General features: G+C 57.1%; 10 protein-coding genes across 10 annotated transcripts; 4 read left to right on the top strand and 6 right to left on the bottom strand.

The window, feature by feature from the left end:
* Positions 1-74: 74 nt before the first annotated feature.
* Positions 75-733, bottom strand: CH63R_11440 (cytochrome P450; the record flags this gene model as incomplete). The annotated part of the gene is made up of 3 exons (XM_018306414.1): positions 75-107; positions 180-523; positions 589-733. The coding sequence occupies 3 exons, from the start codon at positions 731-733 to the stop codon at positions 75-77; spliced, it is 522 nt and encodes a 173-aa protein (XP_018153255.1).
* A 1,406-nt stretch (positions 734-2,139) lies between these two features.
* On the bottom strand, positions 2,140-3,300 carry CH63R_11441 (Alcohol dehydrogenase; the record flags this gene model as incomplete). The annotated part of the gene is made up of 4 exons (XM_018306415.1): positions 2,140-2,199; positions 2,282-2,388; positions 2,473-3,069; positions 3,120-3,300. The coding sequence occupies 4 exons, from the start codon at positions 3,298-3,300 to the stop codon at positions 2,140-2,142; spliced, it is 945 nt and encodes a 314-aa protein (XP_018153256.1).
* Positions 3,301-3,314: 14 nt separating this feature from the next.
* On the bottom strand, positions 3,315-3,703 carry CH63R_11442 (putative Alcohol dehydrogenase; the record flags this gene model as incomplete). Its single annotated transcript, XM_018306416.1, has 2 exons — positions 3,315-3,486; positions 3,585-3,703. 2 exons carry the CDS (start codon positions 3,701-3,703, stop codon positions 3,315-3,317), a joined length of 291 nt encoding a protein of 96 aa, XP_018153257.1.
* A 1,685-nt stretch (positions 3,704-5,388) lies between these two features.
* Positions 5,389-7,633, top strand: CH63R_11443 (Aldehyde dehydrogenase; the record flags this gene model as incomplete). The annotated part of the gene is made up of 9 exons (XM_018306417.1): positions 5,389-5,694; positions 5,813-5,927; positions 5,996-6,025; positions 6,175-6,232; positions 6,303-6,518; positions 6,598-6,658; positions 6,724-6,756; positions 6,851-7,163; positions 7,347-7,633. The coding sequence occupies 9 exons, from the start codon at positions 5,389-5,391 to the stop codon at positions 7,631-7,633; spliced, it is 1,419 nt and encodes a 472-aa protein (XP_018153258.1).
* A 2,111-nt stretch (positions 7,634-9,744) lies between these two features.
* CH63R_11444 (Cutinase) lies at positions 9,745-9,969 on the top strand (the record flags this gene model as incomplete). Its single annotated transcript, XM_018306418.1, has 1 exon — positions 9,745-9,969. The coding sequence occupies one exon, from the start codon at positions 9,745-9,747 to the stop codon at positions 9,967-9,969; it is 225 nt and encodes a 74-aa protein (XP_018153259.1).
* Positions 9,970-9,987: 18 nt separating this feature from the next.
* CH63R_11445 (uncharacterized protein) lies at positions 9,988-10,668 on the bottom strand (the record flags this gene model as incomplete). Its single annotated transcript, XM_018306419.1, has 2 exons — positions 9,988-10,481; positions 10,617-10,668. The coding sequence occupies 2 exons, from the start codon at positions 10,666-10,668 to the stop codon at positions 9,988-9,990; spliced, it is 546 nt and encodes a 181-aa protein (XP_018153260.1).
* A 1,380-nt stretch (positions 10,669-12,048) lies between these two features.
* On the top strand, positions 12,049-13,869 carry CH63R_11446 (Amino acid permease; the record flags this gene model as incomplete). Its single annotated transcript, XM_018306420.1, has 3 exons — positions 12,049-12,567; positions 12,656-12,768; positions 12,855-13,869. The coding sequence occupies 3 exons, from the start codon at positions 12,049-12,051 to the stop codon at positions 13,867-13,869; spliced, it is 1,647 nt and encodes a 548-aa protein (XP_018153261.1).
* Positions 13,870-14,579: 710 nt separating this feature from the next.
* On the top strand, positions 14,580-16,090 carry CH63R_11447 (FAD binding domain protein; the record flags this gene model as incomplete). Its single annotated transcript, XM_018306421.1, has 2 exons — positions 14,580-15,998; positions 16,055-16,090. 2 exons carry the CDS (start codon positions 14,580-14,582, stop codon positions 16,088-16,090), a joined length of 1,455 nt encoding a protein of 484 aa, XP_018153262.1.
* Positions 16,091-16,588: 498 nt separating this feature from the next.
* CH63R_11448 (Pectinesterase) lies at positions 16,589-17,998 on the bottom strand (the record flags this gene model as incomplete). The annotated part of the gene is made up of 1 exon (XM_018306422.1): positions 16,589-17,998. One exon carries the CDS (start codon positions 17,996-17,998, stop codon positions 16,589-16,591), a length of 1,410 nt encoding a protein of 469 aa, XP_018153263.1.
* Positions 17,999-18,840: 842 nt separating this feature from the next.
* Positions 18,841-20,722, bottom strand: CH63R_11449 (FAD binding domain-containing protein; the record flags this gene model as incomplete). Its single annotated transcript, XM_018306423.1, has 3 exons — positions 18,841-20,086; positions 20,188-20,388; positions 20,469-20,722. The coding sequence occupies 3 exons, from the start codon at positions 20,720-20,722 to the stop codon at positions 18,841-18,843; spliced, it is 1,701 nt and encodes a 566-aa protein (XP_018153264.1).
* Between the last annotated feature and the right edge of the window lie 1,002 nt (positions 20,723-21,724).

Genomic DNA, 21,724 nt, shown 5'->3' on the forward strand with positions numbered 1-21,724 from the left:
GGTAGGCATCGCCGTACAGGTTGAGCTTGTCTTGCCACGTCGGCCTCTCCAGAGATTCGTTTGTCTTCCGGTATCTACGAATAGATATCGGGACGGCTGGGTGGGTTCTGTGACACTCGTACATCAGTATCTCACATCTGTCTCGGCCTTGCCGGATGAAATGCGCTCGCCCTGCCCACCTTGATTCTTTCGTCCACCCGAGACTTGACAACCCTCCGAAACCGCTTGTTGTTCGCGTTTAGCACTGGCGTGTTCCTCAAAATGGGGAAAAGCCAGAGCACGTGGCTGAACATGCCGATAGACTGCATGTGTTGATGCAAGGAGGCCATGAAGCAGTACTTGATACTCTCCTTCAGCACGCCAAAGGACTTGCCGAAACTCGGGTCTCCCATGACGTCGAAGCTGTAAAAGTTGAACCAGTCGGTGAGAACGGTGAGAATGGAACTTTCCCCCTTGTGTGCGTCGGTCTGCGAGAGTAGCTGGTTGGTGTAATCTGCGACCAGGAACTCGTAGTCTCTGAGTGCTGGTCGGCGAAGTCAGATGTCGCATTCCGACTGGAACGGCGTTTCCGTGGCCGAGGAGTGTTACCTTTGGAGCTGAACCCCCGATCCCAAGCCCCGCGGCGCTGAGCATTCTCCTCCTTGTCTCGGACAGGCTGCAAGGAGTACATGGGATAAAGGACGCTGTACCACGGGCCTTTAAAGTAGGGTGAGCGATTCGAGTGAGTTAGCATAACTGCCTTGGGGTTGTTGATGGACAACTCAGTAGGGCCTGAGGCAAAGAGACATGTAAGGCAGTTGTTTGGTACTCCCACCAGCCCCAGTATACTCCCACCAATCCTAACGATAGCGCCATATTTGTTGTTGCGGTCTTGAACTTCCACATGTGCAGCTGCTTGACTGCCCGCCAAGTGATCCACAAGCTGGACAGTCTCGCCAAGAGCGGCCCCTCACATGTGCTCAGCCGGTGGAATGCCGCACGATAGGCCAACAAGCTGCGTCCTCGCCTGGAAGAAGAGGCAATAATGAGCCGGGATGGGATTCAGTTCGGCCATACTGTTTCGTATCCAAGTGACATGCCAAAAGCGAGGGACGACATTGAAACTGAGAGGAGGACAATCACAAGGCAGGTTCACAATGTTTTGCACCACTAGGCCTACTTAATGGAGGTTGGACATAACATAGCGACAGAGTGGATGAGCCGCATGGCGACGGCTCGCATCAGAAGCGTATCTTCAATGTTCCCAATGGGCCAATACAAGCAAGCGACTTGGGGCCGCGTAGGCGGATAACATCACACTGAAATCGACGTGTCAGAAGCATACCTCGCCTGCATCCACTCGAACCGAATCAACCTAGCCAACGTCAAATCGAGTCAGATAATCTGCTGTTCCTATGCATTACAGAAACTCCAATACAGAGAACCAGTTAGACAGTTTGACCATTCTAATCACTTGACTGGCCCTGTTCAACGCGTCGTCGGATCCTGGGCAGAGCATGGACGTTGATCACTTCTTTGACGTCTCACTGGCCTGATGGAGAATCCCCCATTGTTTCCGTGCCGGGAACCGACTTCAAATCATCAACGGTTACTGATTCGGTAGTTTCGGGGGCACCCGATCGCCGGGTCGCGGGTCTTTGTTTCTTTGCGAGACGCCGCCCGTTCATCCCGTCCGTTTCTCGATGTTGCATCCGTAGATCCGAGGGAGAAGGGGGGGGGGGGGAGCTCCCGGTTCGTACTTCCCCGCAATGGGCTGATTTAAGCCTCAACTATCTTTATATTAGCGGGCAAGCGAGCGGTGGCGCGGTGGCGGCCGCGTGACGCTGGCTTGAGTTGCCGACTCCACGAGCCGGATTGCGAGACCCTCAACGGCTATGAGCGGGAAACGAACTCTAATTCGAGCTGACGATCGGCACGCGAGCTGGAGGACTCCTCCCATGTCTTGGCGTGCCGAGTGTCCCACGTTCCGATCCGGCTTTGGTCGGGGATGGACGTTGAAAGGGGCCTGGACGAGAAATCTGGACCAAGGTTTGCCCCTTCACGTCAGCCCAGCGTGGAGCTCGCGTGATTCTTTGAGACGAAGTCAACATGATTATTTAGGTTTCCGGCAATAAGTAGTCTACGAGGTATTTGCATGTTCTACTTCAGATCTATGACCACTCGTCCCTGAATTGCCCCGGATTCCATTTCTGTGAATATCTGCAAGGTCATCATCCGGTCAGCGTTTGCCCCATCTCATCATTGATCGTCGCCTCGATCGGTCTCGGGATCCGGACTTTACCTTTGTCAGACTTCTCATTCGCCGAAGTTGGAAGTGAGTCTTTACACTGCCCCTCGCTGCGATCTCCAAGCACTCCTTGGCTTCGAGTCGGTTGCCGGTCTTCACGCCTGTTCATGTTCAAATATGTCACCCGCCTTAGCCAAGAGCTTCGTAAACTTGCCGAGAGCATCCGAGCCGGAACGTGGACGTACCAAAGATGGTGAGCTCGTCCACAAGCAGGGGGTCGACGTCTGCAATGAAGACGCTGCTGCACTCGGGCACGCCGAGACAGGCCAGCTTGCCCCGGAACCCCAGCCACGTCGGGGCCTGCACGTAGGCCTTCTTGTTGGACGAGCACATGAGCACGATGCGGGCGCCGCCGCCGGTGATGTCCTTGACCGCTGCCGAGAGGCCGCCCTCGGTGGGATACGTCGTGAAGTCCACAAACTCGTCGGCGCCGAGGTCCCGGCAGAACTTCTCCTTCGCGCCGAGGTCCATGGCCAGCACGCGACAGCCGAGCGTGCGCGCGTACTGGATCGCCAGATGGCCGAGACCCCCTCCGGCGCCGGCGACCACGACCCAGTCGCCGTGGCGGGCTTCCGCGCGCTTGAGGGCGGTGTAGACGGTGAGGCCGCCGCACATCAGGGGCGCCGCCTGCGCCGAGTCCAGGGAGTCCGGGACCGGCGTGACATACCGCGCCGTCGAGAGGCAGTACTGCTGAAAGGTGCCGGGCGTGAAGTAACCCGACAGCTTGACCTCGGCGCATGATGACTCGCCGCCCTGGAGACAACGGTCTGGCGGGACGATTTCTGTTAGTGCCAAGCTCTCCGGGAAGATGTCGCGCGCGAGGGCTGCGTACCGCAGTTTAGGCACGCATCGGCGGCGTACTTGATGCCTACTCTACTGCCGATTGCGGGTGATGTGACGCCAGCTCCAACAGCAACAACCTCGCCGACTCCTGGGTCCTGCGTCAGTGACTTGCAAGAAGGGAGAAAGGATGCGTGCGTTCCATTCTGTCTGATGTAGATGCCGGCGGCCATCACGACTCAAAATTTCACTGACCTTCGTGACCACCAACTTGTCCTGTGATACCTGCTGTCAGAATCCGGCCTACACGACGGCAATCCTGTGACCTCAGTGACATACCTGTGGGTGTAGGAAAGGGTACTGATGAGAATGCATTCATGCAAAACCCGTAATCAGTATGACAGACCCCGGAGTACTGCCTACAATGGTCAGTGCCTCGATATAAACAACCGAACAGAAACATGAAACATCGTGAGGGACAAACAAGACCCAAGGAAAGGGGGAGGAAATGACTCACAGACGAACCAGGACTTCTCCCGGGCCAGGTTTCGGAATCGGGAGTTCCACGACCTCTGTCTTGGTGGTGCCGGGCTCCGTGTACACGACGGCGCGGTTGAAGCTGCTCTCGCCGCCCATGGTGGTCGCCATATAATAGCGATATGTCAACGATTCAAATATTGTCGCCGGGTTGGGGGACATGGCGCTGAACAACATTGGGGGATGCCATTGTCGTTATATTCGTCGGGAAACCGGACACCCGCGGGCACACACGGCGAAACCGGGAGTGAGACAGATGGATGGAACGTGTTGAACTGGACCCCCCTTCACACAATGCCTTCTTTGAACCAGATCGTCGGGATCAAGCTCCAATGTGCCACCTCGCGAAGGGCCGGCAGTGCACCGCACCAACTGCCGAAGCAGAGGACACGAGGGGAGAGGATGGAGTGGGCACCATCTGCCATGCCATGCCATGTCATGCCGGCGCCGAGCCGGCGGGATCAACACCATCATCAGCCAACCATCAACCAACCATCGGCTAGGAAAGCTCGGCTCGGCCTGAAGATATACAGGTATGCATGGCCAACCTTGGAGGGAGGCATTCCCAAAGCCAGCACGAGGCGAGCTAGGTGGCAGGCGCGGCAAGGCGCAGATTGAGGGGGGTCGAGTCAGTGTTTCCCAGCTCAAGAAACACCCAACAACAAGAGTAACGGCGGAGGAAGAAGCCACTGAATGGCGGAGGAGGGCGGAGGAGGGAGGGGGCAAACGGCACGTTGCCGAACCCTTTTCGTCCCGTCTTCTCTCGTCTCCAACTCTTCTCTCCCCCTGCCCGGCGCCCCTCACGGGATCCGAGAGCGACCGCAGCAGAAGCAGAACCTGTGTCAGTCAGCATGGCCAGCAACCAAGTCGGCAACTCAAGGTACAGGTAGAGCAGAATGAAAGAAAGAAACGACAAAAGGTACGTAGCCTTTTGGGGGGGGGGGAGGGGAAGGGGGAGGGATTCCCACAAGCCGATCAAGAGATGCGCGTTTCAACGTTGGCCCCGTCTCAGCTTGGCTTGGCTGATATCGGTGGTAAGGTAGTCAGTCTGATGTGTTGTCGGTGCGGTGGAACTTGCAGACACACACACACACATACAAGCGTACAGCGTAGTAATGGTAGGCATCTTTGGTGGGACAAACAACAACGGAAACAGTCCAAACACAAACACCCAGAAGATCAGTCTCAACCAGGGGACTTTTCCCATCGGTGAACTACCCCAAATGGCAATGGGCTGTCTGGTCCCCCTCCCGGGCCTCCCCCCTTGTGCCCCGCCTCCCGCGGAGCCAGACTCCATTCCTGCAAGTAGTCTATGTCAATCGCGAATAGTCTACGGCCATCGTGACATCGCCGGTGGGGTTCCGGACGACACGCCTCGGCTGGGTGACATGGAATCCCTGCTTTTGGGCCCTGCTCTGTCCACTTCCTCCACCGGTTCCTTGTTGCATATTCTTAGTGAGCAGTTGTCAACCCCTCTTACTCCCAACAAGAGGGACGAGGGGAGGGGAAGAAGCCTGCAAGCGAAGTGAGAGAGAGAGAAAGAGAGAGAAAGAGGGAGAGAGACAGAGAGAGAGGGAGAGAGACAGAGAGAATATCTCTCCCCTTTTCTACTTCTTCTCCTGTCCCTGCGCTTTCTTCACCCGATCTTTTTGTACAATCCAAGTTCTCAAGTACAAGCATCCGACCCTGACCACTCCCTCCCACATCACGTCCGGTCCGCAACGTGACTTCCCGCTCCCCCTTCGACGAGCCAAACATCCAGAAACACTTCACCCATACCCATCATGGCCACGAACGGTACGTCCAAGCTGGACTGGACCAGGTTCTACAATGTCATCGACGGCAAGCTCGAGACGACCAGCAAGACCAGGCACAGCGTGAACCCGTCGACCCTCGAGGCCAACCCCGAGGTCCCCGTGTCCACCCCCGAGGATGTCGACAGAGCTGTGCAGGCGGCGAAGAGGGCCCAGGAGGCCTGGGCCGAGACCCCGTACGAGGAGCGCCAGAAGGCCCTCGCGAGATTCGGCGAGGCCATCGAGGCGCACGCCGAGGAGTTTGCGCTGATGCTCACCAGGGAGCAGGGCAAGGCCGTGAGTCCTACCGAGACACCCCGTGAAAAAGAAAGAAAAAAAAAGCCGGCACGCCCGCGTCGCCCGCCTTCAGTCGTAGCTGACCCCCCGCCGCCGCGAATAGCTCCAATTCTCACAGTTCGAGGTCGCCGAGGCCACCAAGCACTTCAAGGGAATGTCCAACCTGTCCTTCCCCGAAGAGGTCGTGGACAACAACCCTGACCGCCGGGTCGTCACGAGATACACGCCTTTGGGTTCGTAGAATATGCCCTCACTCAGCCCCGGGTCTGCTTACGGATGAGAGACTGACTCCGGAATCCAGGTGTCGCCGTCGGCATTGTCCCTTGGAACTGTAAGTGGCCCTTCAAACCCAAAGACTTCACTTCGTAGACCAGGTTGCTAACATTTCAAACAAAAAAAGTCCCCGTCCTTCTGGGTATGATCCTTCTCGGCTGATAACAATTCAGCGCCAATGTTGTCGTACTGACATGGAATATGCAGCCTGCGGCAAGATTGGACCCGGCCTGGTTACTGGAAATGCCTTCATTCTCAAGCCCTCGTAAGTCCTCATACATGCCCCCCCCCCGGGCGCGCCTCGCCAAAAGGCTCGCGAGCTGACACGATCCAAGCCCCTTCACTCCTTACTGCGACCTGAAGCTCGCGGAGCTCGCGCAGCAGTTCTTCCCCCCCGGCGTCTTCCAGGCCCTCAGCGGCGACGACAACCTCGGCCCCTGGCTGACCTCCCACCCGGGCGTCGACAAGGTCAGCTTCACCGGCTCGACCGCGACCGGAAAGCGCGTCATGGAGAGCTGCAGCAAGACCCTCAAGCGTGTCACCCTGGAGCTGTAAGTGGAGCTGTTGCAAACGGGCATGAAGACGGCGAGCGGATGGCTGACCCGTGTGTGTTTGTGTGTGATCTAACAGGGGTGGAAACGATGCGGCCATTGTGCTCCCGGACGTTGACGTCAAGGCTGTCGCGCCCAAGGTCAGTCGATCGGATGTTTCTTGCTTGGATTTGCATGCAGAACCCCATGCTGACTTGTTACCCAGATTGCCATGCTCGCCTTGTACAACTCTGGACAGGTACGTTGAATCTGCTCATCAGAAGCCCTCCCCCCCGTGGGTTACTTTGCATAGCCGGGGACCCAACTCGCTGACGCTGTCGCCGTGATCCCAGGTCTGCGTCGCCATCAAGCGCATCTACATCCACGAGGCCATCTACGACGAGCTCGTCGCCGAGATCGCCAACTTCGTCAAGAACCTGCCCATCGGCGACGGCCAGCAGGAAGGCAGCGTCCTGGGCCCCGTCCAGAACCAGATGCAGTTCGACCGCGTCAAGGAGCTGCTCAAGGACATTGACGAGCAGAAGCTCAAGGTCGTCGCCGGGTCTACGGCTTCCGCCTCCTCCCACGGCAAGGGCTACTTCATCACGCCCACCATCGTCGACAACCCGCCCGACGACTCGAGGATCGTCGTCGAGGAGCCCTTTGGTAAGTGGTGTTGTCGGTGTTTACATGCACGGGGAAACTCAATTTCTCTCGCCCCCCCCCCTTCGCCCCCTCCCCAGATCCCCTTTTCTTATTCTCCCACTGGCGTTTTTTTTTCTTCTTTTTTCTTCTTCTACCAAAGCAACAAGGTAAATCCCCGACCAAAGTTAACATGGTACATCCCAGGCCCCGTCTTCCCCGTCCTCAAGTGGAGCGACGAGAAGGACGTCATCCGCCGCGCCAACGACACCCTCATGGGCCTCGGCGCCTCGGTCTGGTCCAAGGACCTCGACAAGGCGCAGAGCATCGCCAAGAAGCTCAAGGCCGGCAACATCTGGATCAACACCCACCTGGAGCTGCAGTACGACGCGCCCTTTGGCGGCCACAAGCAGAGCGGTATCGGCTACGAGTACGGCGCCGGCGGCCTGAAGGCGTACTGCAACGTGCAGTCGCTGTATGTCACCAAGGCATGAACTCTGAGAGTAGGGGGGAGAAGGGAATCCGCTTGACTGCCTGCATTTCACGCCATCATGATGTAATAAATAAAGCAATACAACACAACACGTCTTGACTCTAGTCAGAATGTGCGGCAGTCTTTTTTCTTCTGCACCTCTCTAGTCTCCATGCAAACTGGGCCAGGAGAAATTATCGGCTTCGCAGCACCCAGGCACGCGTGGACTTACACCGGTGATGACTCCGTTGAGGCGAGTCCTTCAGGCCAGGCCAGGCCAGACCAGACAAACAGACACTGGCGCGACCTACCGTCGGCCGCTTTCTGGAGCAATTTATGGAGCGAGAGCATCGCCACTGTAAGGTTTCGCCGTTGGCCATTGGCGGAGCCCAAGTCCGTTCTAGCAGAACCCCTCCCTCCCCCTGGGAACTCTGTGAGCTGCAGCGTCAGGTGAAGCTAACGCGCGGGGACGGAGACCGGTCTTCCAACGCGCAACCCGCGATGTCCAAGTACGGCAATAGTTCCGCGATCGGTGTTGAGGCCGGGCGGGCCTTGTTAGCTACTACAGAGTGAGTGGACATGGGGGAATGGGGGGGGGGGAGGGACCCAAAACTGGAGTGATCGCTGGGATCGGCGTTAACTATTGGTAGGGAAGTTCCATTGTTAGGATCTTTCGCCCAGTGTCGGAGGGGTTGCCTTGCCTGGCTCAAGGTGGAATTCTCCGTAGATAGAGTCTGCCATGCAATAGTCATTTGACTGAAGCTAGTTCAGTCCACCCAATGCCGACGCTATTCATTGACTAAAGCAAGTCTGTTCATTGGATTGGCAACATGGTTATCAAAAGCACTGGCATGACAAAAAAAGAAAAGGCCAGAAGAATACCTGAGTGTCCTTTTCACACGGATAACGAGTATCAGTGTCTTTTGCGCTGAACGTGCTGCTTGCCAAAGGTGTAGTGAATCTTGTGACAACTCTAGTAACCAACAAAGACCAAATAGTAACACTTGGCTATAATGAACACAATGTCATAGGAGAGACAAGACAGGGATCGTCTGAGCCTCTGTCGTCAGACAATCTTGTTTCGCATAGTGGACATTTGATAACTCTCGCCTCGGTAGCAGTAACCAATGCAGCGACAGAACCAGAGGCATTAATTTCAACCTTCATAGCTCCCAGGCTTCCAAAGCCAGTATACTGTCTGGTTTCCTGGCAGCATCTTGGTTGGCACATATTTGCTGTTAGAGTTGAAGACTTTGCATCCTAGTTTGAGAACTATAGAGGAGCTTTTTCAACTCCACTATGAAGCCTTACTACTTCTCTTTAAGGTGTTGAGTGAGTAGATTGCAAAAAAACAGCACGAGGCCTTTTACATCTCCTGAATCACTCTAGAAGAACATAATTTCCGCAACTCAGCTTTGAAATGAGATGTTGAGAAACAGGTCCGAGTATGGCCCTTTCCCCCTTCGGAGCAGAAGATTACTCACGATAAGATGGGCGACTACTGCTCAATGCCCCCCGCCCATGCGGGTGAGAGGTTGTCTCACAGTTGAAGGGCATTGCAGAAAGTATCCCTGTGACCCGCCCCTCCTGCATCGGCGGTCATCTGTGTGCTTGGATTGGATGTGAAAAGCCGCCATCTGCGTCGGCGCAACAAGATTTCTCAGAAAAAGTGCCAGTATTCCCTTGATGAAGCCTCGCATCGATGCCCCAAGCTTGAAAAGCATTGCCTGCCTTGTGAAATCGCAGTTTTCTAATGATGGCATTGGAGTCTTCGTATTGACAATGGTCCACGTTGCCCAATGCGATTTCCTGTGACCTTCTTACTAGCAGTAGTTTTGTCCTCTGTTCAGCGAAGATTTAAAAGCCCCTGTCAAATGACCAATTCGGCAACCGATGCGGGATGTTTCTACAGTCCAGCCATGTATCAGGAGTAAAGTATAGACCTGGGCCCGAAGATGGGTATACAATCATCGCTTAAGCTGAAAGACCAATGATTTTGTTCTGCTCTGAGCGCCTATCCCTAAGAGGGCCCAGCAATACATATACAGGCCGATAGGCTTTTTTCATGAGATGTACAGGAGTTTGATAGCTGATCATGCTCACAGACTGAGTTGATGCCAACCCTTATTCATGATGTTTCTAACCCCTCGCAATATCCGCCACATGGGCGTCCTACTCGGAGCTCTCGTGCTTCACCCTGAAACGTTTGTCCATGACCTCCCGGCATCGACGAACGAGGTGATGTCTATCGGGCAGGACACGCCAGCCATGGAACTTCCTGATCTCGAGCTGCGCCAAGACGCGCAGGTTCAAGACATCCCCGATATCTTGGCCAAGTTCCCTTCGAGAGACTCTTGAACCCGTTCCTGCGGATGATCAGTCCACTGGAGCCGGCGCGGTGGCACTCGACGGCGAGGGTAAGCTGTTGACCCCCATCCAGGAGGGATTGGCCCAGTCGGTAACACGACCAGAGACGACCTCGCGCGAAACGTCGCGTGCGCCGACCTCACTGTGGTGTTTGCTCGGGCAGCAACCGAGCTCGGCAACATCGGCCTCCTCACGGGACCGCCGTTCTTCGATGCGCTCAAGGAACAAATTAGAGGCAAATCGGTCGCCATCCAGGGCGTAGAGTGTCCGGCCACTTTCGCCGGGTTTAACAAGAACGCCACGGAGGGTGTCCCAAGCATGTGCGTAGCCCGACCACCAAGATGGCCTTGAGTCGTGAACAGCTGTTGTCTTACATCCCTTCTTTAGAATGTCTCCACCAGCTCCCTGCGGAGGAAATAAAAAAGCTAACCAGTCCTGCGTAAGACCCGATTCATCAACCAAGCTGTCGCCCAGTGCCCCGACACGAAGATTGTCATGTCTGGCTATTCGCGGGGTGCTCTTGTGGTCCGCAGCACCGCCGAGCCGGAACAATGGCCAAGATCAACTCGGTCTTTGACCTTTGGAGATCCTAGACACCTAGCGGTCATCCCCGGAGCAGACGGAAAGACCAAGATTACCTGCCATGAGAACGATGCCGTGTGCAGCGGCGGCTTCATCACCGTCGACCATCTGACCTATGGCGAAGATGCGTCAGTGGCTGCCCGATTCGTAGTCCAACGGGCCTCTGGTGAGCTTGTCTCTCTTTGAAAGATTCCGTAGGCATCGACAACTAACAGTGCTACGCTTTATCGGGGTTGAAAACGAAACCCTGAGTGACTGCGGAAAACAATCCTATCTGGAGATGCCTCAAACGCTTAGTTGAGTGGTTGTCGATCTACGAAACCCTAATTGAACAAGCAAATAGTCCGGATTTGTAGGTCAAGTTAATGACTTCGGCTGTTCTTCCACACTCTCCAGACGTAAAAGAAGTAAGTATCATTGATGACTGGAGCCACAATAAGCTAGGAATGGGTTGATCGGTTTGAACAAGAACGGGCTGCTGACATGGCCTACGAGTCAGTCGGTGTCATTATGAATGGCCCCAAAGAACCAATATTTTGAGTTCGAAGACTTTTTTTTCTCCGACGAGCATTCCAACCTCATTTTACATTTACCTGCGTCTATCCAGACCCGGATGCGAACGCGAACCGAATTGACAATTTTGAGCAGTTTCTGATTTGTTCTAGCCTACCTAAGATCTCTTTCTATGCGTGTGTGTTTATCGTGAAAGGTGGGAGCCTGAATCATGGTTTCTGGAATTACACAAATGGCAAAGAAGGCATGTTTGTCCTGCTTCTTCTCACTCCATGAGTGTCCGTACGACGAGGAAGCCCATGACTCGCTCCACGTCACTATTTCGGCCGTTAAAACGCCTCGTGAACACACCATTCACGTCGCAAATTAGCTCTTCTCACGGGGGCAACCTATCTGCAACAAAGACCGATGCCAACTTGTAGTTGGAGTGCTTCCCAAAGACGACGATAAAACGGGTGGTGGGCAATCCCGAGAAGCCTCTCCCCCCTCCCCCCGCACTAATCCGGCAGCTGAGCGGGTCTCGAACGATGGGAGCCCATCATGTGTCCAATTGGAGTCGTTCTAGACGTTGTCGACATGCGATGGCGCGATCGCGCGGCGCAAATCCGCCATCATGACCTGCCGCTCTGAACGCTTTCGGGGAAGCAAAAAGGGCGCAACTGAAGGATTTTCCCACGGCTCTTTATTTCGCGGTAATGCACGTGTGAGGGTCCCCCGGGCCCGGGAGACTGGGTCTGGCTGCCTCGAGGTTATTTTATTTAATTCTAAAAAACCCCTTTGAATCCCCAGCCACAGGTTGATGCGTGGCAGAACGTCCGTAAGCAAACTACACGGCAGACCACACTCCCCCCCTCGCCCCCCTTCCCTCATGTCAGATTACGAGGGAGACGCCAGTTAAGGGAATCGGGAATCATCAGTTCCAAGTTTCAACGACCGCCCGCAAGTTGGGTCTTTGTTGGCCCCCTCGTCATCACCATGTCGCAGTATCGAGCCTACGACAAGGACGATGGCGTCCCTGTCATCGAGGCCACGGGCCACGGCGGATTCGGAGGCGGCTACGGGGACGACTCGAACTCGACGGATGCCGACTTCTCCGCCTTTGACCCGCACAGCGGCGTCAAGCGAGGCCTGAAGACGCGGCACCTCAGCATGATGGCGCTGGCGGGCATCATCGGCCCGGGCCTCCTGATCGGCGCGGGCGGCGCCCTCTCCAACGGCGGCCCGGCGGCCCTGCTCATCGGGTTCGGCGTCATCGGCATCATCGCCTTCAGCATCATGCAGAGCCTCGGCGAGCTCACGACGCTGTATCCCACGGGCGGCGCCTTCACGGGCCTGGCGGACCGCTTCGTCGACAAGGGGTTCGGCGTCGCGCTCGGGTGGAACTACTTCATCATCTGGATGTGCGTCCTGGCCAACGAGTACAACGTGCTGTCCAGCATCTTTGTCTTTTGGAGTGACAAAGTGCCCTTGTGGGGATACTTTTTGATCTTCTGGGTGTGTTTGGTTTCCCCCCCTCCCCCTCTTCAAGAATGTGTTGTCTTTTGGCGGATGAAAGACGGGCGAAACTAACAACTCCGTCAAGACTCTCTTCCTAGGGTTCCAACTCCTTGGCATCGAGGCTTTTGGAGAGGCCGAATTCTGGCTGGCGCTGATGAAGCTCATCGGCTTGGTCGCCTACTTTCTTTTCTCCATCGTGTGAGTAACCAACTATTCATCTTCTAAAAAGAAAAAAGCCTATCTTTTTTTATATGCCCGCTGACAGTCCCCCCCCTTCTTTGTAGCTACGCCGCTGGAGGGATTCCCGGCCAGGACGCCCTCGGGTTCCGATATTGGCGGGACCCCGGCGCCTTCACCGACGGCTTCCGCGGCGTCGCCAAGGTGTTCGTCTTCTGCTCGACCTTTTACGCCGGCGTCGAGTCCGTCGCCGTGGCGGCCACCGAGACCAAGAACCCGCGCGTCGCGGTGCCGCTCGCCATCCGGCAGGTCTTCTGGCGCATCATCTTCATCTACATGGGCTCGGCCTTCTTCTTCGGCCTCACCTGCCCGGCCAACGCCGACGAGCTCGTCAACGGCGGGTCGCGCGCCGTCAAGAGCCCCATGACGGTCGCCATCCAGAACGCCGGCTGGGAGGGCGGCGTGCACCTCATCAACGCCTTCATCTTCGTCACCTGCCTGAGCGCCTGCAACTCGTCCATCTTCATCGGCTCCCGCACCCTCCTGTACATGGGCCAGGACGGGAAAGCGCCCAGGATCCTGGGCAGGACGGACGGCCGCGGGGTGCCGATCCCGGCCATCGTCTTCACCAACCTCTGCGGCGCCCTGTCCATGATGAACATCAGCACCGGCGCGAGCAAGGCCTACTCGTACATCGTCAACCTCAGCGGCGTCTCGACCTTCCTCGTCTGGGGCTCCATCTCCTTCATCCACATCCGCTTCCGCCAGGCGTGGAAGGCCCAGGGGCACGCCGAAAGCTCGCTGCCGTTCGTGTCGCTGTGGTACCCCTGGAACGCCTACTTCGGCCTGGCGGCCAACATCTTCCTGGCCATCGTCCAGGGCTGGACGACGCTGTCGCCCTTCGACGCCGGGTCGTTTGTCGACGCCTACATCCTGCTGCCCCTGTTCCCCCTGATCTGGTTCGGCTACAAGTTCTGGTTCAAGACGCACTTCTGGCGGACGAGCGAGATCGACCTGCTCTCCGGTCGGCGGAGAGACCTGGACGAGTCCCGGGAGATCGAGACGGGCGAACATGATTTGGACAGGCTCCCATGGTGGAGGCGGCTGCTGAAAAGCTTCTAGATCGATCGACTGGAAAGCTAGTCAAGTTGTGGCGCGCGGCCTTTGGTCATGGTCATGGTGAGATGTCGAATCCGAGGATGGAAAAATGTGTCTTGTCTCCGCCGTCATATGCTACACTTACAAAACAAGGCAAGGCGGTGGCGACCACGCACCCGGCCGAAACGTTGCGAAACGTTCAAGTCTCTGGATCCCGGCCGGTCACTGGTGGCTCGACGGATGTGATGTAGTTTATATTCGATACCCTAGTTGAACGTTTGAAAATGACGAGAGTCTCCGGCCTCTCATTTGCTGGTTACACTCTTGCCATGCAGAGAGTATCGTCGTTCACTCTGGAGCCAGACATTAGATGGATGGTGGTGATGGGTGGTGCTGGTTTGGTGATGAATTGGTGTAAGCCCGGGCCTCCTTTTCGCATTCGGATGCGCTTGCGCCAGATGCGGTCCTTGGGAGTTCATCGGACTCGGTTATGCAAGTCAGCTGAGACGAGGACACAAAGAATTCAGGGTCCGAATCCGAGTCCCCGCCCCTTGGTAACACACCCCGGGTGTTTGGACCCTGTGACATGCCGGCTTCAGTTGTGTGGACATAAACTGCCGCAACTCCGATTTCTCCATCAACATCAACATCAACATCGCCACCCATCGTCAGATGCCCTGGCACGCGCGATCCCGTCGTTTTTTGGGGAATGAAGTGTGTCTTCTTCGTTCGCAATGGGTCCCGTGTCAGTAGTCTTGAGCATGTCAAACAATCTGACAGGCAGACAAACACCCTCGACTCCTGAGGACATCACCCGCAGTCTCCAGCTTCAACTCGCGCAGAGCCCGGCGGCCGGAACTGGACTGTCAGCGACAACGTATCGACACGGACGAGACAAACGAAAAGCGCAGCACGAAGATCCGACTTGGAACATCAAGAAGCCCACCGGGGCAGAACCCGGGCCGGAGTCGCAGGCCGTCAAGAGGCGCGGACAGCAGGATCCCGGGTTCGGGTTCGCCAGTGAGCTGCAGCAGTATCTCGATGTCCTACGGCAACACGAGGTCGAGACCATCAACGTCCTGAGCAGCTCGGCACCTTCGACGCCGCAGGAGCCCAGGGAAGCCGTGACTTTCGCCCCAAACCTGCCGTACCCCGTCATCATCCCGCAGCGACGATCCGCGACGACTCGCGCGCGAGGGTTCGTCTGCGACTACTCGCCAGCACTACGGAGCGCCGGCGTCGGCGAGAAGTCGTTCTCGGGCTTCATCAGCCAGCTGAACAGGGTCGCCGAGCTGAAACCGCGCGCCCATGCCGTCAACTTTGGCGAATTCGCGGACGTGGTGTGCGCTGGCATGCGCCGCGATTCGTTCATCTCCGCGGCGGTCCGCAAGGCCGTCGAGATGACGAGCGGCGTCGGGAAGCCCACGGTGATGAACAAGTTCGTCGCGAACATGAATGACGAACTCTTCAAGCCAAAGGGGCTCGTTTGTCTTCTCATCACCTGGGAGCTCGAAGGGCCGGCAATATCGTTGACGGATCACAACAATGGAAGCACAAGGTCGACGTCGGCAACGCAGGAACCAAAAAGGAGAATACAGTGGCTGGATGGCTCCATCAGCACGACTCAGACGATGAGCGCAATTGAATGGCACCAACCTGCCAACGGAACCGAAAGAGATGGCAGTACGCTCTCAGGGGCAGAGATCTCGACGGTGACATGGAACCAAAGCTATTTTCCAAGCCCCGGCGGACGACCCATTCACGGCCAAGAGGACCAATGCGTAATGGCACACCACGTGGGAGAACACTGTAGACATCAAGTGGGAAATATGCAGACCGAACCCCGATTTCTCCCGGCGGAAACGATACAATACAAACAGGTCTCCAGCGGGGGCGACCTCTCTTCAGTCAAGCCTGGCGGTGAGACAGCCTTCAACGTCTCAAGCTGGCGTTTGACCCTCGAACAGCAGGACACCAGTGAAGATAGTACAGGCTCTTTCTGGGGTTTCGACACCTTCATGCCTTTTGAAGGCGCCCAGCAGGTTGCAGAAACGCAGCAGAAACCGTCGACAGAGGCGAACGATCCAGAGCCTTGCAGCACGAGCGTCGCTCCGCCCTCCTTCACTACTGGGGCGCTGGAGGTTGTAGAGACAGTAGGTCCATCACAAGAGGGGCTTTATTGAATAGAATTGCTAACGACGCTCTATAGGACTCGCTGTGTCTTTTGATTACAAACCTGCCTTGATCATGAGACAGAGAATCGCAGGGACACGGAAGCTCGCCATCGCATCATAGGACATTTGGATTGACTGGGCATCGCCACGGAGTTATTGTGTGTTCTTCCGAGACGGAATATTTCCAGCATCCACCGGAATCAGGTGTACACGACCCATGATGATCGAAACGTGTAATGATTAGAATAACTGTTCAGAGCGGGTTTTTGGAGACTGCTGGCCTGCCTGCCTGCACTGAATGGCATCTAGGAATCAGTGAAACCACTTCAAAGACTGCCAGAAGCCCTTTTGTTTTTAGATTATGGGCGACTGATTCAAACGATGCAAGACCACATCATTCTGTATCACAGTCTTCTTCTCGCTTCTCTTCGACAACGGACAGTGTAGGACCTACACGTCTAGAACCCCGCCGACATAATGAAGACCCGCCAGGTCGCATCCGCCCGCGCTCAGCAGTCTGCATCTTGCTAGAGGCGGGCATTGTGTGTGAAGCTACCGGGCACTACCCACTACTTCAAAGCCTTCTTTTTTTCTGCTTTCGTTCTGATTTGCAGGGCCGTCTTGAGAGCGTCCTCAAACAGCTCCCAGGTCGCCGGATCGTGCTCCGAGGGGAATGACCGGAAGTGATACCTCGCCCGAGTGAAGAATCCCTGCGCATCGTCCCGGTCCCCTTCCATTTCGAGATGGTCCGTGACGTCGTCCAGGAACTGGTCCCGCCAGATGGCCGACTCCGTGGCGAACAGCTTCCGCACGCAGCGGCTGGCGACCGCCTCGTAGACGAAGTCGGACCGCGGGAGGTCGTCGTGGTCGTCGATCTGGAGGCCCTGGGCCAGCCTCTGGCGGAAGAGCTGGGAGTGGAAGGCCTGCCCCTGCTGCTTGAGGTGGAACATGACGCGGTGGTAGAGCTGGAAGGGCGTGATGTCGTAGTCGGCCGGGATCCGCGCCTCGTCCTCGGTCTCGGTGAGCCCCAGCAGCCCGTAGACCCGGTCTCGCGGGTCCGTACAGTGGTAGTCTTTGGAGAAGGCCAGCAGCCTGGTGAGGCGCGGCCGCGCCCCAGACCCGGGCTCCTTGTCCGTGAACGAAGGGCGCCGCGGGTCCGTCTGCCAGGACCTCCGCAGCCTCGACAGCTCCCTGCAGCTCTCGACGTGCTTCTCGATGCTGTGGTGGTGCTCCTGCTTCGACAGGTGCTTGAAGCCCAGGTTCGTCTGCTGCGAGATCCCAAAGGGCCTGAACTGCTGCAGCGACGCCCAGGAGATGGCGGACGGGCCGCACAGCACCCACAGCTCCTTGGCCAGGGTGAACTCCTGCACGATCCAGATCCGCGACCAGTACGGCCGGGAAACGAACCACTTGGCGTCCTTGAAGGAGAACTTGCGCTTCCGGGTCCGCAGGTAGTGGTTCCGCTCCCGTCGGGCCGTGTGTTTGAGACCTCGCAGGTAGTCGAACAGCAGATCGACGCCGCCGCCGCCGCCGCCCTCCTCCAGTCCTATCCAGGCGATGACGAGATGCGCCGTCGAAAAGATGTCCTTCATGAGGCCGACCTGGTGGCCGCGCTCCGAGGTGTCGTCTTGGTTGACGCAGATGGCGTCGATCCAGAGATGCTGCGGCAGCTTGGCGCCGGGCTTCTTCTGCTCCGATATGCAGTTGTCCGCGTTGTTTGCGATCCGCGCGAGCTGCTGGAGGGCGTGCCACAGGTTCTCCCGGACCCGGAAGGCCGCCTCGTTGACTCTGATCTCGCGAGATGGCTCCGGGCTTCCCCAGACGTAGGATACCGCGATGAAAGGGGGCGCGTCATCGAGTGGTTGGGCAGTCAGGGTGCAGCGAAGGGTCTCGTTTCCCACCGGCGCGTGGATCTTCACTAGTCTGACTGACCTCGTTTCGCGATTCAAGCTTGGGTAGAGGTCGCCCGTGGAGGTCATCGTTCGGCGGGCCTCGAGTTATCTGACGACTCTTCACAAGTTTTGGACGGCCGCGCGTGTGTAAGTGAGGGTGTTCCCAACGTTTCGCGTCTCGTGTCCAGCGTATAGTCGTCTGTTTGATGTTGAGGAGAAGTATCGTCCCCCCACTCCCCCGTTCTGCACTCGGTGTGTTGCGTCGATAGGTTGCCCAGGCATGCACGTGAGTGGATAGTTCACTTTGACTGACCCAAACATCACTTGATTGCTGTCGGTCGAGCAAGGCAGCATGAGGGAAGTATTGATGCGCCATTGGCTGCATGTGAAGAGTCAGCACTGGGGTGGTTCTCTCGGCCCCCAACGTCACAAATATGGTAGCATAGGAACCAATAATAACGATCTGAGCTATGTGGTTTCTGTCTATATCATCAGGAATAGAGGGTTTAAGATTGCTGGCAAAGTATCTGTTTGTACTCTACGATATAAGTGGCCTGCCATTCATCCGGCCCAATTGGCTTTTACTTCTTCGTCGTATTTTCAGCTTTCACAGACCTTGCTTAGCTCTTCAAATCTCTTCCAGCATCGCGTCGTTCCAATAGTATTCGCTTCACCTCGATCACAGGGGAAAGGGATTTAACCGAGGACTTCTCCGGTGTGTACTAGACTTCTTGCCTGGTTGACTTTTCTTTTGTAGAGTTGAATCATGCAAAAAATGCCGTGTTCCTGATTTTAGTCAACCCCGGTTGACATCACGTCTAGTCAATCGCTTCAACAACTATGCATCACGAGAACATCGTCTCACAACTTGTGACAAAAGCATCAGTGAAAGATGGTTGCATATTAGTTTTCTACATGTTTGATTAGACTCAAGCCCGACACATCTGCCCACTGGGCGCAACGTTCCACGCCTCGCTGCCCACGCCCTTGAGGACGTAAAACAGCGACTCGGGATCCCACTTCTTCTTGATGGACAGCAGCTTGGCGTAGTTGTCGCCGAAGAAGGCGCTCTGCCAGTCCGGCTGCCTGAAGTCGGCCTCGTTCATGTACGAGGCGCTGCCGGGCGTCACCGACTGGATCAGCGGCATGAACTCCTCCGTCATGCGTCTCTGGGCGGCCTCCATGTCGGCCCACGGCGCCGCGTTGTCCCAGTTGGTGATGAGCTGGAGCTGCATGACCGCCTTGCGCCACGCCGGGTGGACCGAGTTGTCGGGCGCGCCGGCCGGCTTGTTGTACTGGCCGACGCTGCCGGCGAGGAGGACGCCGTTGGCGGTGAGGTTCCGGACGACCTTTTGGTACTCGTCGTTGTTGGTCTCGATGACGTCGCGGGGGATCAGGCGCCCGCCGAACTGGTAGCGAGCCACCTCGAGGTTGCCCTGGGGCAGAGGGCCCATGTAGGTCGCGTAGTGGTCGCGGTACGAGAGCTCGCTGTAGGCGATCGGCAGGGTGATGCCGATCTCGGCCAGCGCCTTGACGAAGGGGGCGAGAACCACGTCGCGAACGTGGGCGGCCGTCGAGTTCCAGACGGTCAGGGGACGGAGGACCAGGAACTGGGAGTTATGGAGGAACACGGCAAAGGCGCCGTGGTCCGTCATGTTGGGCAGCAGCTCGTGGAACTTGGAGACGGCGGCGTTGAACTTGTCGGGCGTCGTCGTCGCGGCGAGCAGCTGGAAGGCCGCGCCGCCGACGGTCTCGGCCTTGTAAGCGCGGACGGTGACGCCGGTCACGACGCCAAAGGTGCCGCCGCCGCCGCCGCTGAGGGCCCAGTACAAGTCGGCGTTCTGAGAGGGCGACGCAACGACGGTCTTGCCCTCCGCGGTGACGACTTGGAAGGCGAGCGTCTGGTCAGCCCCGAGGCCGAACTCGGTGGAGAGGGCACTGTGGCCTCCGCCCTGGATGAAGCCGCCAGCCAGACCGACGGTGGCACACTCGCCAGAGACGACGGCGAGTCCCTTGGCGTGCGCCGCCTCGAGGATCTCGTAGCCGAGGACACCTGCACCGACGTTCACGGCCGGGCCCGAGTAGTACTTGTCGGACCAGGTGGTGAAGTCGACCGTCTTGAGGTGGTTGGTCCAGATGGCCAGAGCACCAGCGCCGGTAGAGCGTCCGAGGAAGCTAGAAAGAAGCTCAAGAGTCAGCGAACGATTCTGGACCAACAACAACAGAGGTGAACGGGGGTTCGGTGTCGGCCCGCCAGTTCGTAGCGTTTTACTCACTCATGGCCCGTGTTGCGGACGACGACGCGGAGGTTGTTGGCCTTGGCGAACTTGAGAGCGTGGCCAACATCTGCCGTGCAGCGGACGTCGACGGCGTAGCTAACGTAGTTGCCGAGGGTGCAGGGGATAGCTCTGTCTGTGAAGGGGTCGCAGGACTGGTTGGCGAAGTAGGTCTGCATCACAGAAGACGAGGAGGGGATGCTAAAAACAGGCCGTGTCAGTCACACCATGGTCCGTCGTCGCGTCACATGTGGTGGTGGTGGTGGGAGCAGGAGACGAACTGGGTCAAGGGGTTCGTCCAGGATGACTGCAGCGCCGCGCAGGCGGCCGCATCGTATGTGGGATCGTGGCAGGGCGACCCGATGGGCTTGGTGGCAACGAGACGGCCGCCAACGGTAGCGTTCAGTGCGTCCCAGGAGACGGTCGACGGCCAGCACTTCTCACCAGGCAAGCAGTGGCACTGCTGCTTGGGAGCGGCGGCGGCCGACGTGAGGGTAGCCAAGGCGGTGGCTACGGCCAGATAAGAGATCCTCATGATGATGGCTTGAGTTGGACAAATAGCCAAGAGAGGGAGAGAGAGAAGGTAGAGAGAAGGTAGGGAGGGGGTGATAGGTCAAGAGCAAGCCACCAAAAAGAGTGTGACTGGTTCTGCAATTCATATATCCCTCGCATCTAACCATCCAGCTCCACGCGCGCGAAGGGCGAACCTTCACCCCTGAACAGCACAAGGGCGATACCTCGGCCGACGATGTATTCCAGACTTGGTCCCCCCCTTTTTTTTTGGTTGCCTGCCTGTCGATGGACACCAGGACGAGGGGTTTACAACGTCGCATGAACCAACGGGCTGTTATCAATGTTAAGATCGATAGACTGCGGGCTAGATGCCCCAAACTGGCCCCCAAACCGGGACCGACTGGAGGCTGGAGCACGCGGACTTGTAGTAACCCATGTCCTATTACATCCACTTATCGGGGGCAAAATAGCTGAGAGCTTCCTGTTACGGAGCGCAACATCCGGTTGCCACTCGCGTTTGCATGGATCACGGGGGATAGGGCCGGATACGACATAGTTGTGGAGATCGGATTGAGGCACCGGGTGGCCCCGGCAGGCCCGGCGTCAATCTTCACGTGGGGTCGACCCTTTTTTCGATATCTATTCCGTTCTCCATTCCATCCCACAGCCCACAGCCCACAGCCCACAACCCACAACCCATAGCCCACAGATCTTAAGTTGATTAAGATTGATTAAAAGACCCCAGAGACTAAAACGACAACAACGGGGAACCTGAGCCTCATCCGGGTTTGGAGATTGGTTGTTGGCACGGCATGTCCAATCACACGAACCAGCAAACATATCGGAACCCAAGTACAGATGTCTGTCGTCACGAAGCGAATGCGGATGCCGCCGCCACGTGCGTGCATGCAGAATTGTTCTCCAACGGTATCTGTACCAACCTGACACACCTGGTAGGGGACTAATTTCCGGGATCCAGAACTCGTTGCGGTGCTGTGCTGTGCCGCCGGTGATTTTTGCATCT

The sequence above is a fragment of the Colletotrichum higginsianum genome, chromosome 8, assembly GCF_001672515.1.
Source record: "Colletotrichum higginsianum IMI 349063 chromosome 8, whole genome shotgun sequence".
NCBI classification, from domain to species: domain Eukaryota; kingdom Fungi; phylum Ascomycota; class Sordariomycetes; order Glomerellales; family Glomerellaceae; genus Colletotrichum; species Colletotrichum higginsianum.